The sequence below is a fragment of the Apteryx mantelli genome, chromosome 3 (genome assembly GCF_036417845.1).
Source record: "Apteryx mantelli isolate bAptMan1 chromosome 3, bAptMan1.hap1, whole genome shotgun sequence".
Taxonomy (NCBI): domain Eukaryota; kingdom Metazoa; phylum Chordata; class Aves; order Apterygiformes; family Apterygidae; genus Apteryx; species Apteryx mantelli.
The window spans coordinates 51,294,171-51,313,587 of NC_089980.1; the positions used below are offsets into that span (position 1 = coordinate 51,294,171).

At 37.4% G+C, this 19,417-nt stretch overlaps 1 protein-coding gene across 10 annotated transcripts in view; it reads left to right on the forward strand.

Moving 5' to 3' along the window:
• RGS7 (regulator of G protein signaling 7) overlaps positions 1–19,417 on the forward strand; it is a 291,703-nt gene that overhangs the window by 220,157 nt on the left and 52,129 nt on the right. For 9 of the 10 annotated variants that reach the window (XR_010883712.1, XR_010883713.1, XM_067293359.1 and 6 more), the window contains 2 exons: positions 608–714; positions 11,953–12,004. Coding sequence is in view for 8 of the 10 variants with exons in the window: in XM_067293359.1 (XP_067149460.1) it covers positions 608–714; positions 11,953–12,004 (159 nt within the window). In the remaining 2 variants the exon portion in view is untranslated. Of the gene's footprint in view, positions 1–220; positions 288–607; positions 715–11,952; positions 12,005–19,417 lie in introns of those variants that run through there. The other variant, XM_013943886.1, reaches the window with a different exon arrangement.

The window sequence follows — 19,417 nt, forward strand, 5'->3', positions numbered from 1 at the left end:
AGACAATATTGAATAAGAAACTTCAGGGACTGATACTGGACAGTGGTTCACTGAAAATACAAGAACGCATATAATCCTGACTGTTGCATATTATGGTTTTGTACACTAAAGTGAATTAAAGTTATTCTTCATTATATTCCAGTAATGATACTTCTAAGGAAATCTCTATCCTTTACTGTAGTTCTGATAAAGTTCATGAGGAAGATATCATGTAGTTGGAATCTCCTGTTCTAATGTCATGTAATCTGAAACTGTTCTGAAGAGAAAAAGCAGGCTGCACAGTCTGGGTAAGAATGATAACAGTTTTGTCAGCTTCAAAGCAAGTGAGTGAATGTCATGGGAGCCACCTGCTAATGCTAATAAAGCAGTGGAACTGCAGCTACAAATGGGAATTCTAATAGCCATTTGTTAAGGAGAGTACTTTTTTTTGATGCCGTCATTATGTTACACAGAAAAAGACGGGGCTTTCGTGATGCCAGGACCTTGTTTTGGAGCCAAGTGGTTATCTGCAGGAGATGGGATGAATCCAAACAAGAAAACTAAGTTGCTACAAATAAATCTTTTAACCTTCTGAATTTCCCTTGCTTTTCTTTTGTTCTTCTGACAGTGGAAGCTCTACATTTGGGAACATTGATGGCAGCACATGGCTATTTCTTTCCAATCTCAGACCATGTTCTAACACTAAAGGATGATGGAACCTTTTATCGGTTCCAGGTAAGTGTTCTACATGTGTTCCTGAGTTGCACAAATGAGGGCTTGTATTAAAGGCCTCATATGAAGGTTCATAGCAAATTATACAATACTTTCTGTCTTATGTAACCTAGTAGATGGTGACAATTCCTCTTAAATTAGAAAAATGATAGAAGGATTTTATTCAGAAATTAAGTCAATAAATTGTGTTAAGAAAAGAGTGGCCATTCTGATCCTTGAAAATGTAATTGGTAAGCATAGTAATGCTAAGTGAGGAAGTATCTCTCGTGAAATAAATTACTCTAATATTTTTGAAGTTTAATAGAGGAAATGAAATTACGTTACTGACTCTGATTACCAACATAATCTTAATTTGGAAAAGGGCAGGTATCTGTTAGAAAAGTAGTGTAATACATATTCTTTCCTGTAAGAGGACTTCCTTATAGGTAACAGAGTAGTACTGAAGTAGTGTGTGTTCTTCAAACAAGTGCAAACACATTTCTGTGTCACATTGTATATGACAAAGATATGCAGGTGCTTCAGAAGAAGCCAAAAAGAACATTCATTGATATAAGCATATAAATATATGTATGTATTTTATTCAGGCTCCTACTTAGTTGTATTTCATTGTATTAGATTTCAAACTAAGGGCTTGGGAGGGTAGAATGCTATTCTAACAATGAATAGCAAGCTAGAAGTTTGCAGAGCAACACTTCTTCTGACTTGTAACCAGTATTTGTTTATGTATTCTAGAGTAGGAATTAATTTGCTTTGTTTCCCATGTGCCACCATCAATAGCGGTGGTTGTATTCTGTGTTGCAATTAAGCAGCAGTGGTGGCAGGTATCAGCAACAGATGCTTGAAGATCTTTGCTAGATATTTGCTGCTTTGAAATCATGATATGATGAGCATCACTATGAAATTGATTATAAAAGTACTGTAGTTTGGGAAGCCTGCTCTCTTATTGCCCACTGCATTACATTGTCTCAGAAAAATAATCTATGGTAGGACAAAATCTATTATCCTCAAGATATTTAAGTCTAAATCTTGTCTTTAAAATTATTTAAATAAGAAACCATAGAAAATAAAATAGACCTGAGATCACCATCTTTCAAATGCAGAAAAAAAACTGTGATATACTGGAGAGCAATCATTGTCTCAAGCATTATATGAGGTTAATTGCTTTAGAATACTTTTATCAATATTATGATTTGAGTTCTACTCTATAGACCCATGTAAGGGAAAAGAAAGGGTCCTAGTATTTGATCTAAAATTTAAAATGTTAGTGTGAATATAGCTAAATATCTACAGTGCAGTCTAGCAACTAACAGTGGCTGCATGCATTTCAGTATCACTATTATATTTTCATATGTAGATCCTTGGTGGATCATACAGTGTAAAAAACCTGCCCTTCAGCAGACAGTAAGTTACACAAGTGTATGGGTCATACAAAGGGAAGTCATCCCAGACTTCCTCCCCCACATCCAAAGCCACTGTTGATCCAGTAGAGGGGGTTTGAAGGCAAAGGTTTCCCTCCCAGGGCGCTGCCTCCTCCTCAGTATTCAGCCCAGAATCTGTTTTCTCATCTCCATTTCCCCTTCTCCCCCATCCAAAAAAACCCCACCTTGCCTTGGTAGCTCTGTACCAGACTGTCCTGTGCTCAGACCAGTGACCCTTAACAGTTAGGACTTATCCTTTTCCCGCTATTTCCTTCAGCTTCTGCTGTCCCTTGGTGGCTACTGCACACTCAGTGTTGGTGTAAGGGAAAGAGGGATGGCATGGGATGAAGGGGCTTACTGCTGAGGGAAAGGCACTCAAGGGTTAGGTGGTAAGCAAAATGCAGAAAGAGATCAAGAAGTGCTTGAGGTACTGGTTCTTGGCTTACCTCTGCATAAGCAGCAGCCAGGAGGACACATTATCGGAGGACTTCCTTTGTGGAGAATGGAACTTATTTATGGAGGTGCTGCTTACTGAATTCTGGGTGAAAGTACGGCACTGTTACTGGCCTGCTTATATCTAAATGTGGGTAATGAGCACCTCCCCTACCATAATTTGGTTGAAGGAACAGATAGATCAGCATTAGCTGCACTGTGAACAACTGAGGTTATTGCAGCTAGTCTGTCATGGACTTTCCTCAGAGAAGTCTACAGTCTACATGGTTGGACATGAAGATTTAGTTAGGGTTAGACTGTAAACCATTGTCAATTGATTTACATAGGTTATGGATTTGGCACATATTTGCCATATGCATATGAAATAAGGTAATTTCCACAAGTGGTGCTCAGTATATAGCTGTAGCAATTTGGCTGTTTGCTGCTTTGTAGCACCCTTTGCAGCTGCTGCTTTAAAGCTGATTTAAATCTGTTTTGCTATAACTATGCTAACAATGATAAAACAGTGAAATTTTACCTGTTAAGGTATAGCATGAGAAAAAATACATAGTGGTTGCATACTGTGTAATTATAGTTATATCAGCACAACTTATGTCCTTAAAAACCCACATTCCTTATCAAAATAAGGCTAATACAAAAACTGCTACTGAAGCTGTTAAATTGGAAGATAAAGATGGTATATTCAATGGGGAGAAAGGCAACATTTCCAAAAGTTCAACTGGAAATGTATGAGTGTTGCACTAGAATACTTATTCAGTTGTTCTGTTGTTTCTTCGGAAATAGTACCCTTTGAGTGGACAGGATTCACCAATTTCTAGATATTTTAATGGAAAGAGAAATTACAGTACACCTACCAGCACTGAAAAGTTTAGAACTTGTCCCTGCAGAGAACTCTCTGCCTGCAGTACAGTGGCCTGACCTACAAAAACCAGACTAGCTACAATAACGTTCTCTATGCACTTCATTTTTTGTAGTCCAAAGGGTAACAGATTCCCTCCTGGCAGTAAAATTACTGCCAGGTTGTTTTAAACAAGTTAGTGTTGTATGGCTAAAAGTAGTGGAGATTGTATTTCATTTGCACAAATGCCCTTTTACAGGCAAAATTATGCCTTTTCAGTTATTACTCTTGCCATCAGGAGGGCTGTAAAATCATAATTGTATCTGCTTTTTTAAATAATGTGGCTTTAGAAATAAAAAATCATTCCTGATCATTCTTTGACCTAATCAGATCTAATTAAGTCAGTTTCTGTGATAATAATTTAATTCAGAGGGGATAGATCTAAATATTAATTGCCTTACTCACAGAGTTGTAGTTTCTTATTAATCTCAATGTGGCAAAGCAGAAAATTTTGTTATAGTGATGCTCTGCAAACCTGAACTCTCAGATCTTGAACATGTGTATGGCTTTTTCATGGTATTTTAATCCTGGGACCAAAGAAGGAGCTGAATACCTGCTATCCACCCTCCTGTATCTGAGAGCAAATATGTGCGTGGGGCACAAATAAGAAAAGCAAGGTGCACCTTAGCAAGTGGATCCTCCTCAGGCCAAACATTGTTCACTGACACCCTTTCATCCCTGTCCACGTAACTGATAACGTGGCTGTCCTGGTGAGGAATGCCTGACTCTCACCCTTTTTAGCTGCTAACTTGTCAGAAGTGTCACCCAGAGAAAGAAATATTGATTTCTTCTAGAAATTGCACGTCCATCCTAAGTGTCTCACCATCCATAGTGAAAAGTAATGTTTTCTGGTATTTTTTGTCTCTGAACAAATTCCTAGGATACTTGAGGCTTGTGATAATCACACTCCCATTTTTTGATGATTAATTTCTAATTTACTGCAAAGTAATTTTCAGAAGGGAAGTTTAGGTTCTACTATTCTTTTGTCACTTTTAAGTTGGAAGGCTTAAATAGCTGAGAAAAGGGTGAGAATGGGAACCAAGTTTTGTGTTGTAAAAACATGAGTCTGGTGAAGACAGCAACAAAAATCTCATTGATTTTGGCAAGATGAAAATTTCACCTGTGATTTCTTCTCCTGTTCTACCACTGGGAATAGAAAGACACTTTCTTGAAGAATATGTCTAACCTTTCTGGCCTTGTTTTTCTCTTGGAGTGGGATTTAAGATACATAGCAAACAAATGTTGCGGAGAGCTTTCAACATCTTGGATGCAAAATTGTGTGGAGTATTAGACACTGTAGATGCTTGTGGAGCCCCCTCAGGGGGATCACCACGCTTCCTGGGTCGCTCTGAGTCACTGAACTGAGCTGAGCTGAGCTGAGTGCCCCGGGACAGTGTCCCGAGCCAAGCCGGCCCTGGCAGAGGTGAGCTCTCTGGCTGTGTTTGAACACCGCAGCTCTCCAGCCGCTGTCCACGGCCTCCCTGGAACAGCTGCCTTGCCTCAAGAGAAGAGTTTTATTGGAAGCCACGTTTTTACAATAAAGGATAAAAACAGGTTAGCTTCTCCAGCATTTTGCAGGTTTTGTTTGGAAAATTCAGATACAAGGACTATTTCGTAGTCTCTGCAGCTCAGGCTCAGCATGTACTAGTTCTGTTTAGGTTTCAAAGAGGGGAAAACCATTTCAAATCCGTGTGTCTTTCTGACTGCCCTATCGTCTGCTCAGACACTCTTTCCCCCACTGCCTTCCATGTTCATCCTCTTCCCAGGTTAGGAAAGAAGAGTCACAGAGCCAGAATCTGCATCTGCATTCCTCAACCTCTTTTTTTTAATTCCCAGTTCGCAAGGGAGCACTGCTGGCTGATATCCTTCCTGTATGGGCTAGATACTGCTAGACCAGTGTTCTTAACCTTTCCTTTGCTAAGAGATCATTTGAGTCAACTACAGTGAATATAAAACTGAATACCTGTGAATTCTGCCATCCCTCATGCAAGGCATTTAAACTTGTGTATAACAGTTCTTTAGCAAAGACTTGATTTCTGTGGTTTATAAAGATTCCCTGGTGGCCATCAGAAGAATAACAGTAATATGCAAAGGAAGGTTTATGACTGATTTGAATATTCCTCCCCCATCCACAGTAATTAGATTTTAAAAGATTTCAGGAAGAGGAGCAGCTTCAGAAACTACAGTCTTTTTCTTATTACTATCAACAAGGGGTAGCTGAAAGATGCTTAATGACTTCCCCCTTCAATAATACAGTTTAATGCATAGAAATTAATCATGTTTATAAAAGCTCATGGGCAATACTGATTTTTACAAGTGGCTATTTCATTAGTTCAGATATTATTATTGATTAATTTTATGGTAGTCAAAGCAGATCTATTCGTTTGCTCACCATGTATGGCAGCCACTGCTGCCCATAGCTTTAATGCAGAGTATGTATTATATTGGAGGATTTTGCTTCACATTTATTAACAGGAGGATTATGGATTTCTGTGGTTAAATTTAACTAATAATATAAGTCTGTAATTCAAGAGAAGCAGTATGCATTTGCATGTGCAAAATCCATGTTCTGTCAATGTTCATAAAGATCTTTGTAAGAGTCAGTTTTGTTATAAATGCTTAAATGCTTCTGTAATAGCAAGCATGATACTGAGTAAGACCTTATTTCTCTAGCTGCTGACTTGTACTGGCTGCTTATTCAAATTACGGATACAATTAAACGAAGTGCCTTAAAAGTGTAGTAATAAAAACTGGCAGCATTATTTCTGCCTGGGCTGATAAACAGTACTTGACTTTCCCCAAAATGTTCTACCACCCACCTTCCTTCCGGCTATAAGTGGGATGTCATGGCAAAGTGACAAATGTTCCCTGTTTAATACTTGTTCATGACAAACTGCTTCACATTTCCTTCTGAGGAAAAATAATTTTTTTAAGTGTAATAATTCCTTCAGATTCTCTACATTTCACAAAGAAAAATTAATATTTTATAAACTTCTATCTGAAAATAGTGGTGTTGAGGTACAGCATCTTATACCATGTCTGTAACTCTCCTGAGCAAAACCTTCAGTTACCTAGGGTTTCTAGATCATGAAACAAGCATGTGGGTTGTATGATGTTTGAGCTAGAGGAATATGTAGCACTGTAAGGGATGTTACAGATACTTCTGCAGTGTACTCTGGATATGTGAGTCGTAAGAAATAATTAAACCAAGCTTTCTCCCACAGATTGCATTAAGTTTGCAAATGTAAACCACTGTCCAGGCATAGAGAAGTTCATTTACTGGGCAGCGTCTCCTTGCATTGCTATGGGAGTTGTTTTAATAGATCAGAAGTGGGAGGCTAGCTTTCTGCTTTGCACACACTCCCTTTTCTCACTTACCTAAACCTCATTCCTTGAGACCAGGGATCTTCTTATCGGTCTGTGCTGACTTGCTAGTCTTTCCTCTATGAACAAGGTAAATCCTTCCACCCTCACTCTTTATGGATAACCTGTCCAGCAAATTCTTCGAAGGGGTTGTTTATAAATCTGGACTGTGAAGTTACGTGATTAAACAAAGGCTTGTAACAGCTAAAGGACACAGTAATACTCCAGACTCTATTTGCAAGAAAATTGTTTTCGGGTTCAGGGATTCTGGGGGTTTCTGCCTAGGATCTTGTGCAAGATCAGCATTAACTTGTCTGATTACTGTGTCTGGGACAAATAAACCTCTCTGCAGCTGGGAGCCTGTCCAATGCAGGGGCTGAAGAGGGAGACAGCTTCGGAGAGATGGGTCTGCAGCCAGGACGTGCCTGTGGGGAACAGAGACCCAAAAGGTGCTGTCTGGTAGACTAAAGAGCTCAAGCTGAATAGGAGTCCTTGATACACATTCGCAAAAGCTTAATGTACCGTTCTAACAATTGAATTACACTGTCACCAAAGTTTTGGAGATAAAGCTTCTCCCTGGGCCTTTTCCTAGCCAGGGGTGATGTTGCTTGAAATTAGCATTTATTACCAGAATTTAGCAAGAACTCTGGCAAAGTAGATTAAGACCAGAGCTTTATAACTGTTAATACCAAACAATTAGGCAAGAAAATGTGGAAAACACCTTTGGGAAAACTTCAGTCATTTTAGCTACAGACAGGTTTATCACTGATGGATTTTTGCATAGAATGACAGGATTATAAAAATCCTTTAATCAGAAACTGATTTTTAAGGCCTTTCATTTCCAGTGTCTATATTCTTTTAAGTTGTTTTTTATTTTTGTGCTTTGGATTTTTTTTCTGTTTACATTTTAACCCTGTTTTTTCTGCCCAACTTTAGGAGGATTTCCCATGCACCTCCCCCCACCATTTCTGTTCTGTTTTGAAAGTGAATAGCTCTTACCTACTCTTGGAAAACATTTTTTGAGCAGGTGTATGCCCATCTTATGGTGATACCATAGTTTTTTACTTGATGATAAGAATGTGATGTAGGACCTTGCTTTGGTCAAAATACATTGCATCTACTGTTTCTCTCCTATCTACTAGGGGCTTTGCATAGTCAGAGACCTAATGTGGTCTTGAGAAACCCAAGTTGTACTAACTTTTAGCTTTTAGGGATTTGCAGATGGATAGTGTATTTAAACTGTTGGAGCTTGAATCTAGAAAGTTTGGGTTTAGAAAGTTTCTGTAAATTGGCTGAACTAACCTGAAATTCCTTGAGTCAGCTTTTTTCCCCTTTTTGGAAAAGATAGATCTTTGCCTTGCTCCAGTCTTCTGGGACTCCTCTGTCCTATGTGAGTTTTTAAAAATAACTGCTCGTGTTTCAAAAGTCATTTGAGTGAATGTTTTTCACATATATAACTTGCATGTCAGATAATTTGCACCCGTTTCAGCATCCTGAAGATAATTCAATACTTTTAATAACTCTTACCAATTTAGAGGTCGATGACTATTAGATACTATAGAGAATTAGGGGAAAAAGAGAGGTATTAGAGCAGATTTCTACTCATAATATTTACACATGCATATAACTCACAGTGCTGCTGAGTCAGGAGTTGGGTTTTTGTTTGTTTTTGTTTTTGTTTTTGTTTTTGTTTTTGTTTTTAACAAATAAAGCCACAGTTTACACACATGAAGATAGGATAGTTCCTTAAGCATTCTGTGGCGAATTTCATCAGGCCTCCAACTTGAACTGTCTGACCTTATATAAATATTTCTCATCCTGTTTTTTCTTTACTTCACCCTGTAGTCTTATCTTCTTGTCAAAATTAATTTTGGGCATGTCCAGAGAATTGATTGTAGCAGACCTGAACTTTGTTTCCGCTTCAAGCCAGCTGGCTGGAAGCCAGCCCTGGCCACGTTGCTTGACGTAATGAGCTCTACTTCTCAGCAGGTCTATTAGATGAGGCAGAGCACCACGCTAGCAGGGTCACAGCCGGCAGTTCAGAGGTAGCTTGTGTCTGCCCGGTTTGGAGCATCAGCAAGGAAAATTCGTGCCTGCCTGTCATTCCCTGGGCAGAAAGACCCTTTTCTGACCACAATCTCCCTCCTTCTGGAGGCTGAAGCGAGGAAGGCTTTTAATAATCATCTGTACTACCTGTTATTTCAACCTCTTTCCCATCTCGTGATGTTTCCTTTTTTTTTTTTTTTTGCATTACCTTTTAATATATTCTGGAGCCGTTTATTATTACTTCTCATGTACTTTTCTAATTAAAACTCATGTTCTATTTTAACCTCTCTGCTTTTATCTCGAGAAGGGTGAGAGCAGGGAGAGGCTTAGACTCACCCTTGTTAGCATACATATTCATTTGCACTTCTTGCATGATCTCTTTTTGGTGTTTAGTTGACTGAAGATTGCCTCTGTGGCCTCACTGGTCTGTTACTATGCTTTCCCTCTAAAGGTACTTAGACACTTAGTACAGTCTTTTTCAATAACTGTCAGCTCCCTTCCATCTCTTTAGCCCTCAGATTACTTTCCCAAGAGACTGTATCCACTTGTTCTCTAGTCTGTTGAACCCCATTCTGTTAAACTTGTCTTTTTAGAGCACCAAGCTCTGTCATTACACGATCACTTTCACCAAAATGATTACACATTTGCAAAGTCTCATTAGTTTTCCTCTAATGGAACCAAATCTAAAATATTTGTTCCCTCGACAGCTTTGTTCTACTACTGAAAGAAAAAAGTGTCCACTGTACATTTTCAGAATTACCTGTATGTTGCCACATTATTTCTTCAGCAGGTATCTGGATAAGTCCTCTGTTAGAAGCAGGTCCTGTCATTTGGACACTTCTTTTCGAAGTTCAGAAAAGCCTTAGCCACCTCTTTCTCCTAGTGAGCTAAAGCAATATTTTGCAAGACTGGAGAACCTGCCTCCTTCCCATCGTCTATTTATCATCCCCAACATGCAAGTTCCAGTGAAAGTTTAACATGTTATTTTAACTAAATACTGAAAACAATAATGTCAGATTTATCCTGCATTGATACAATCTGAGTGCCTCTCAGAACTATTTCTTGCAGTATTCTTTCTGGCCAGGGGTAGTTTTTCATTTACGGTGTGAAATGGCAGCGTCCTCCTGTTACGTCATAAACACATAGTATTTCCTAATGGCCTAACCTGAAATGAATGCCAAAATCTCATGGGATTAGCTCAAAATCAGAAGATGGAATTTACTTTTTTAATCTTATTGGGGCAGGAGCATATCTAATTTCTCAAGAGCTATCCTAAGTGTATATGAGGAATTTTAATACGGAGTTCACAGCAAATATACCTACCATCAGAAGAATTTTTTTTTTCTTTTTACTTCTGAATGGGTTCTTCCCCAGCACCTTTCTCCAGCCATCCTCCGACACAGATGCTGCTACCTCCGAATAATTTCTGAGCCCCAGCCAGTTTCAGCAACTTCCTGAGCCAGATATGGTTTCTATGTATTTAGAAACCCCAAGTTTGAAAACTGTTGAGTTAAATCATGGTAACTTTATGCTTTATAAGATTAATATCGTTAAATCATTTTTGCAGCTTTTTGATTCTCTGGAATTCACTGAGTGCTGCCATTTATAATTTAGGGGTTCTCTTGCCTAGTCTTGCCATTTGTGGTTGTATCGGTCACTTTGGTTCCAGTGGCGCTACAAAGGAATAATTGATAGGAAGAACAACTTACTGTTACTCCATTACAGAACAAGTAACAACTTACAAGAAACTTGTCTCAGCCTCTGAAATTAGCCTGACTTTTTTTTTATCCTTTAACTCATTATTATTGCTTCGTAAATAACAAAAAGCTGCAAGATTGAATATTACATGTTCTGCATTTTGTATACTGTTTCAAAAGACGTCTGTAATACTTTATTTTAGGTGTGTATATTCCCTGGCTTAGAAGTAGGACTGGGAAGCACAAGAGGCAGGGAATGAGCTTCTGCTCCTGTTAAAGATGATGGGTCATTGTTACAATAGAGTTAAGTTTTTAATCCTCCTTATTTAACCTGAAAGTGGGTGTGAATGTGTCACCTTTCTGTCCTCTTGATTTCTAAATTACCATTAAAATGATTTTGAGGGAGGTGTGCATCAGGAGAGGTTTCCATTTTTGCAGCTGGGAGGTCTTTGAGAAAAAGCAATAGGAAGCAAAGAGTAAAGTAGAAGTTTGTCCTAAGGAAGCACCTGTGTTTCAAAATACAGCTCAGACCAGTCCTTACATTTAATTAGGTTAAATCAACTTCCCAAATGATATATAATTGTGTGTGTGTATGTGTATATAAATATATATAAATGTACTATCTGTATAAAAACTATGATCCTTTAAATTTTCACCAAAAAAAAGGTTTTTCCTGTGAAAAATGTCTATGTCTTATTTTCTTTATTTGGTGGAAGGGAATTATTTTAACAATATATTTCACCCAGTTTTAGTAAAAATAGTATTGAATTAATTCTTGATAATTTTTATTGGCTTTCCATTAAAAAATCACATTTTAAATATGAAACGATAAGTGATAAAGACATTTGGAAAAAACAAGAGCTTCAACAAATGAAAATGGCTTTGATAATTTGGTGAAAACAGGCTGTGTTTATTGGCATTTTTTAATAAATAACTTCTAGGAAAGAGTCTTGAATATTAATATATATTAATGAAAACGCTCCAAAATCAAGAACTGAATGAACCCGAGAGTCTCTTCTGTCTTTTTACCTTCTAAAACTCATTCTTCAGGTCATGTGAGAGGTATGTTGCTAGGGAAGATGAAAAAGACAACCTCACTCCCTAACCTTGTGTTTTTTGTTCCCTTACCTTTAAAAATAAAAAGAACACTCTGTTCTTCTTTTTCAGTGCCATTCTGACACTAGTGCAATAAACAAGCGTACCAAAGTAATTTGCTGTTTTGATGCCTATTTCAAAACTGTTGAGTTAACAATATAATAGATCTACCAAAAATGTAAATTTGCTTTAAAAAGCAGTATCAATCCAAGGACTGTATAATGCTTGCATTGTCTAACCTGAGTTCCCTACTTTTTTGTTTTGTCTATAGACACCCTATTTTTGGCCATCTAATTGTTGGGAGCCGGAAAACACAGACTATGGTCAGTGTGGACATCTTTCCTATTTCTTTCGGGAATTATGTATTATATGAATGAACGCATCATTGCAGTCTGTCTCATTTGATCATCCCACTGTTAAGAAAATCATTTATGTTGTGTAATCTCTGTGCGAGAGTTGCTGATACTGAACTAAATGTGTTGTTTCACTTTTCAAGGTTTATTAAAGTGGAAGTCTGATTTCAGGTTGATCCAGGAGAAAAAACAGTCTCAAAACACCCCAAAATCTACTTTTCCATTTACACTTTCTGTTTACTCCATTGAGTGCAATCATTTGCAGTGACAAAGTCTCAGTGAAACAAAGGATACTTTGTTGATGATTATACAATAGTTATTCTCAGGTTCAGATGCAAAGATGTACCTAATTTAGAACTCTTTCCTCTGAGATATGGCATGTGGAAAATTATTAATTTTGGAAACTAGGAACTGCATTAGAAATATATCTTATTTATCTGCCTGGTTTTAGGGGTTTTATTCATAAATTACACATTATAATTATTGATGTGTACTTACACAGTAAAATCTGGACATAATAGGTAGTGAGGTATTACAAAAAGCCTCAAGCTAAGCTTTTAAAAAATGATAACCAAAATTAGGTTCTTCTGTACACCAAACAATAACACAATTTTTAAAGAAAATGGATAATCTATGGACAGTGTCCTGTTCATTCGAATACAGACTGTAAGTACTCAGCTCACCTGAAGGCCAGCTCACTTATTTGGGTGACCAACCATATGATAGCTTATCTCTTCAAAACCTCCAGTTTTTCAAACTCTATTTATAACTCTTTGGAAATTCAGATGGGCATTTACATGTAATAGTGACTCAGTTATAGTGCTCAGGAACTGAAGATTGAAGGGATCAGTGTAAGGATGAATGGTTCTAATAGACGTTTGCCACCTTTCTGCAGCTGACACAGTTTGATTTCAAATACATTGCTAAGTAAAACAATTCCAAGCTGAGATTTTCAGCAGAACTGAGTGCCTTCAATGTAGAGTTTGAAAACAATGTAGAATGAGGAAATGCTTATCTTTCTTAAAAAATACTGAGATTTGAAGATGTCTGGCAAATAGGTATCAAAAGGTCCTAGAGAGCAGTAATTCGATATGAGGAAACTGATTGCTAAAGGACAAGTGTTTGATTTGCCACTTAGTATAATATTCTTTCTGTTCCTTGAAAGTGTTATTTGCTTTCCTCAAAGGGGCACTTTAGTATAGTCTCCTAATATATTAAAGATCAGAAAGTAATTTATTGTGGTTTTAAGAGACATTGGGCTGTTCAGCTGTAATGCCTATGATATTACTAGGGAAATTTTAGTAAGTAAGTATATACTCAAAAATACTTATTAGAACTTCTTGCTGGCTAGCAGGTCTGAACTTAAGGTCAGGTTGAGGAATAATTTTGATTAATATCCTTTAATGTAAATTGGGAGATGCTAACTTTCTAGTCACAGCTAGTTACTAGAGTGGGCAATGAATTACATACATTAGCCCATCGGTGAATAAAAATCTTATAAAATCTGTGCAGTTTTTGCATGCCAGAAAGTCACAAAATTAAATTTGGGGTCAGATTCTTCATCATGCAGGGGGGTACCTTTGTTCAGGAGAAATCTTACAGGTTTAAGAGATTTTGAGGTTTAAATATAAAACTGTAAAAAAACATTCCACTTGGTAAATTTAAGTTCTTCTGTTGTACTGGGGCAAGGGAGGGGAAAACCCCAAACTGCCATTTCATTGCTTCTTCGGTGTATGAGCCAGGAGTCCAAGCCTCTAAGAAATCTGCCTGTAACTCTCCCTTGGAGCAGGGCAGAGCACTGTGCTAGATCTACCTAGGGCAGCGGTTTATCGCTACAATTGGCTAGTACTAGAGCATTCACAGAAAAGTCAATTTCTAAGACAACTTTTCAACAGTGTTCCTACTGGGTCAGCATCTTCCCAGTTCCAGAAATTAGCATTTGCCCTGTGGCCTGAGGATTTTTTTCACAGAGCTTTCTGTGAAAGTAGAGAGACAGCAGATGAGGGGAGAACTGAACACAGCTGCTAGCAAAAAGGATCGCATAACTGCTGTAAACAAATGGTCATCAGAAGAATAAAGAGAACAGATAATATTTGAAAATCTTGAAGTAATCTTAAGTAAGACTGAAATGGTTTGAGGATATTAAAGGATAAATTTCACCCCAAAGCAACTCCAAAGAGGTTCTGCAGATTTTCACAGTAATTCTGTTACTTACTAGAAAATATAAATAGAATTTATCTTATTACAAATATGCAAATGCATTTAGTACTTGTCATGTATTATGGTGCTGTGCAGTGCTTCCTTTCTTACAGACTATGGGTCATATCCTGAACAACCTTGAATCTCCACCTCCCAAAATGAATGAGTGTGACAGGCATTCAGGGTCTCTCAAACAAGCAAAAAATAGGCTTTCTCAGTACTCTTCCTTTATCAAAGTTAATAACAAACACACCACTTTCTTTGGCATTGACCTAATTTTACAAGCCTTTGAAAACATGCTACAATTCTATTTTATTTTAAAAAACACTCCCAACCATTTACCGTTACCTACCCATATGTGGGCTACTGCCTAGAATGAAGAATACTGCCAGTACAATAATTAATTAATCTTAAGCTAGAAATTAAGTGAAATTGAGATACTCTGTGTGTTTATTACCAGAACTAACTCGGAAAGAAATAATCTTTACATCTTTGGAGAATACTCTAAAATATCATTTTATTATACTCCATGTTAGTTTGTAATATCAAATATTTCATAACAAAGATAATATAAAACAAAAAAAACCCCACCAAAACAAAATCTTTCAAAAGTGTTCTTCAAGAAACTGCAGTGCTATTTCTTGGTGGAAGAAAGAGGGTTTGGATTAATTTATCACATGTCAGAATGAAATCATATGGCCTTGGTAACTGTCAAAATAGCTATCATTTGATCATTTTGAGGCTACTAAGAAAATGTCAGTTTTCAGAAAGTGCTGAACGTTTCCTTCCCTTTCTCTTGAAAATCATGATGTAAGAGATCTCAAGATAGATGCCTCAAGTTGTAAATCATTTTTAAAAGGCAGGTTCTTAGGTTTCACTTGTTGAAGGTACCTGTCTTAATGCTGCATGTCGTGGAGTCCACCCATGCAGGACATGTTCTTCTGTGCAGAATCCCATTTGTTTCAGCAGGATTTTATTAATGAAGATAGGTATGCGCACTTCACTTTTTTGTTTTAGAGGCTGGTGTAGTTCAAGACACTTTGCATTTCCTGTGAGTTAAGTCATGTCGCTGAATTACGATGGATTTTGTGACTATTAGAATTGGATCTCAGGTTCAGCAAACTGGCTCTGTTTGTTGTGGAAGTGATTACAGCTAAGGGCTGAGCGTGCTACCTGCCTGTAATGCAGGCAATGTAACTTTTGACTAACATTTTTTTCTGGCATATTGAAAAACAGTTCATGTCATCAAAAGTTAATTAAATAACAAGACTTGTTAAGTTTATAGCACCTCAGAATTGGTAAATATGTTGCATATTTAGAGATTGTTACTCTATATACATGTGGCCTCATGGGACTAGTCAGGTTCTGTTGGAGGTTTAGTGACTCATAGCTGTTGGAAATTTGAGGAAATTAGTTCTTTACTATTCTCGTGTTTGAATGTGATAAATAAGAAAGATGAAAGCTTAGGGGAAAATTCCGTTCAAAATAAAATACAAATTATTTTTATGTTTGAAAAGCTCAAGTCTAAGCCTAAGCAGAGAAAAGTAGTTGTGAGAAGGCGAGAGGTATATGAGAATTTCAAGGCAGGTGGATGGAGATATGAAAGAGAATTAGCAACTTTTAACCATTTTCTCTCTGCTGCTTTTTTGCTGATGTTTAGACTCAGAAGTGCCTGTGACATACAGATCTTTTCTTATATTTAACTGTAAAAAAAGTGTGTTCAAAGGAGAGACAATAAAATTTTCAAAATGACAGTGGCACTTATAACACAAAAGATATTTGAATGAAGAGCAGAAGACAACACTCAGTTGCATCTATATGTTTGCAACAGGATGCTATTTTTAGTCTTGGAATTTTTTTGTTGTGCAATTCTCCTGGATGAGTTAAAAATGAAGGATTGTGACATTCTACACACATTTGCTTGAAAAAGAAAGTAGGTGCAGTTGAGGAAGCAGTCCTTAGAAGTCTGGTTATAATATATAATATATTGGGCAAACTAAAACAGGATCTTTTTCATTGTAGATTGCAGTTGATTATAAATTTGATGCTTTCTGTCACTCTTTACTGTCTGAAGCATTCTTTTTTGCGGAAGCCATTTTGTGTTTGCTTTCATTTTTGTTGAAATGTAGGAATTTTTATAGCAGGCACAATATGTGAGGGTTCAGTAAGGTTTTAGTATTAATTGGGAGATAACTGCAAAATGCATGCCTGTGTCAAGTGTCATGTTCAAAATCAGTAAGTTAATGGAGAAGATATAATGGAATTTTGGGCAGTAATATTGTTTCACTGTGTGCTCCTGGAAGTGAGCAAGTTACTCAGTAATGGTGGACTGCCAGTAACCTGAATTCACAAGATACTTAAAATGTGCTTAAAGACTTTGCAGAATCTTGGTAGGTTATGTAGAACACATTAAATAAGTGCTGTTGCCACACGAGTTTAAGAGCACATGTCCATGTGTTCTGTAAATGCCACTAAATGAGTCTGTATTTCTATGTATTCAAAAAAAAAAAAATCTTAAATTCCGGTGTTATGAAGAAGAACAAGTTTTCAAGATGTACGTATTTTCAGTAGCCTTCCAGATAAAGTCATGTGCTGAAAAAGAAGTGTTCTAGGAAATTCGAGCACTTACAGGAAATAAGCCTTAATTAATTGCTCCCTTTAAAAGTATAAGCTCCATGTCTGGATAAGAATAAGTACTGCCTGTAAACTTCTGTGGTAATTCTGTAAATATTCATGACTCTCTTATCCAGGCTGAGTTGTAATAAAATACAGAAATTATTTTGCTCTGTGTAAGTTATTGTCTCATAACTATGGCTCTCCAGCTTTTTTGTGAGAGTAAAAGTCTGTCCTTTTAAAATGGTAGTACTAATTTCTTGATAATTCAGCTGGCAAGTCTGTCCTCCAAAGCTTCCTTTCTAATGATACTGTCTTACCACACAAGAGTAAAGGGACAAAGACCACCCTGCGTTCAGCCTCTGTTGCTCCGTTCTGACCATGAGTCATCACAACTGGCTCATCTTCCTCACCTCTACTAAAACCTGGGTACATAACGCACAAAGAGTAATTGCAATCATGTATCATGTTTTTCACATACTGAAAATTTTCATACAATTTTCTATGTAGAGTTTGTTGCCTACTTATTTTGCATGCCTAGCTTCAAATCCCTCTGTGAAAATTTGATTATTTCAAGAATTTTCTTTCTTACTCATCTTGCTGCACTGTTTTCCACTGAGAAGCTGGCAGGAAGGAGGACAGTACAGTGTAGGCATTGTAGGCTTTCTTTGCCCAAATGCTCAGGCAGGAGTCCCTCGGCGACTGCTTAGTGGTTAGCAGTGTGGATTTGAGAACTATTAAGCCCTGCTACCTGCCTGAACTCTGCTGGAAAACTGCATGTGCTCAGCATCTCTGGAAATCAATCCGTAAATATGAGTCAGTGGCTTGGGGCAAAATTGCTAGCAGAGTAGCATTTTCTTCAATAAAAATTGTCAGATATGAATAAAAATGAATGTTAAAATTTATGCCGTGAGAATGCAGAGACATTTACCAATATAGTGTAAATAGTTTGTGGATAGCTCTGCAGTTTTGTAATAGGTGAATCTTGATGTCCAGTTCCCCTTTTTTCAATGGCTTGTATTATCCAGAGTATTTCAGCGATGACTCCTGCAAGCAATCTTCTTAGGCCCTTAATAGAGATACCTCTTTTAAGGACCTGCCCCATAGTTTCTCAATATTTGCTGGATTTCCAGGTGTAGTAAGAAATAGACTCTTTCCACTAGACTCAAACTAAGTAATTTATTAATTTATCCATGAGACTGGGTTGTGGCTCCTTAAATGAGTGACTTTGCTTTTTCTTTGGCAACTAGTTACCAGAGAAATTGCATGTACAGAGTGTATGTGGAAGAACTAAGTGAGGAGCACAGTCTGTCAAGGAGAAATGTCCCTCAAGAAAATGTGGCTGGTTCCAGTGCTTGTTATGCATAAAATTTAATTTGGGCAGAACCCAATCAAATGTGCTTTTGGAAAGAAACTTGCATTAGCAGAAAGATGGAATAGGTGACCTACAAGATTTTTTTCCACTCTGGAAATATATACTCATATGCCATTATATTGCTCTGCAGAGCTATATATTTCACTCACTAGGAGCTCTCTGTCACATAGATGGTGAAAAGAAAGTCTCACTTCAGCAAGCATGTCCTGAATTTTGTTCTGATTCTAGCTAATGCTGACATTGACAAGCCATCACAGTGAGGGCTTTCTGTGAGCAGGAAGCATTTCCAGAAAATGTTCTCCCATCAGTCCTGTCTAACTTTACCTTCTTCCAGTGTTTAAGGTGCTTTGGCAAGCAGATTAGTAAAGTATAATAGCAGAAGAAACAGTTTCATCTATAGTAGAAAAGATAGGATCTCACCACTTCAGAGTTTTTTACTACAGGAATTTTTCTTTCTGTGAATGGGTAATCATTTCCTTAATATGGGTAACATGTGAAATGTATTTTGCCAATACATTCATATACACAGATATGAAAAGGTAACTGACCCAAGTAGATGTTTTCTGTAGCATTACTTTAAAAGCATTACTTCAAGAGCATTGATAATCTGCATCTAGGTCCCCTATAAATAGAGACATAACTTCTTATCAAAATAAGTTCAGAGATATATAAACATAACTCATAATTTTCAGAATTGCTTTCAAATCACCATGTTGAGTAAACTAAATGGGTTTGCCTGTTCCATTATTAATATGGAAATTAGAGCTTTCAGGCTGTGAAAGGAACAGTGACAACAAATGCTTATTTCTGAAGTCGTGCACTGCCCTGCCGGTGCCAGCCCTTTGCTAAGCGGACACTGAGCAATTGCCACCTTTTTCAAGTAATGGACACCTTCTGATGCCACCTCTCTCGCTGATTTTTGTAGTTTAGGAGAAAACACTCTCCATCCTCTGAGATCCCCAGCCTTGCCTTGCATTGCACATGCCCTAAGAGTTTTGTATGCAAAGCTTGTGGATTTGGATTTGTTGCACCTCCTTGTCCTGGAAGCTTTGTAGCAAATTCATATGAGTTCCCTTCGGATACGAGAACCTGAAAGCTTTTTTTTCAGTCAAAGGTGAGGGTTAAATTCTTGAATGCAAAATTGGAAGCATGATGATAATAACATCAAGAAGCATGCAATAATTCAGTGGAGGCAA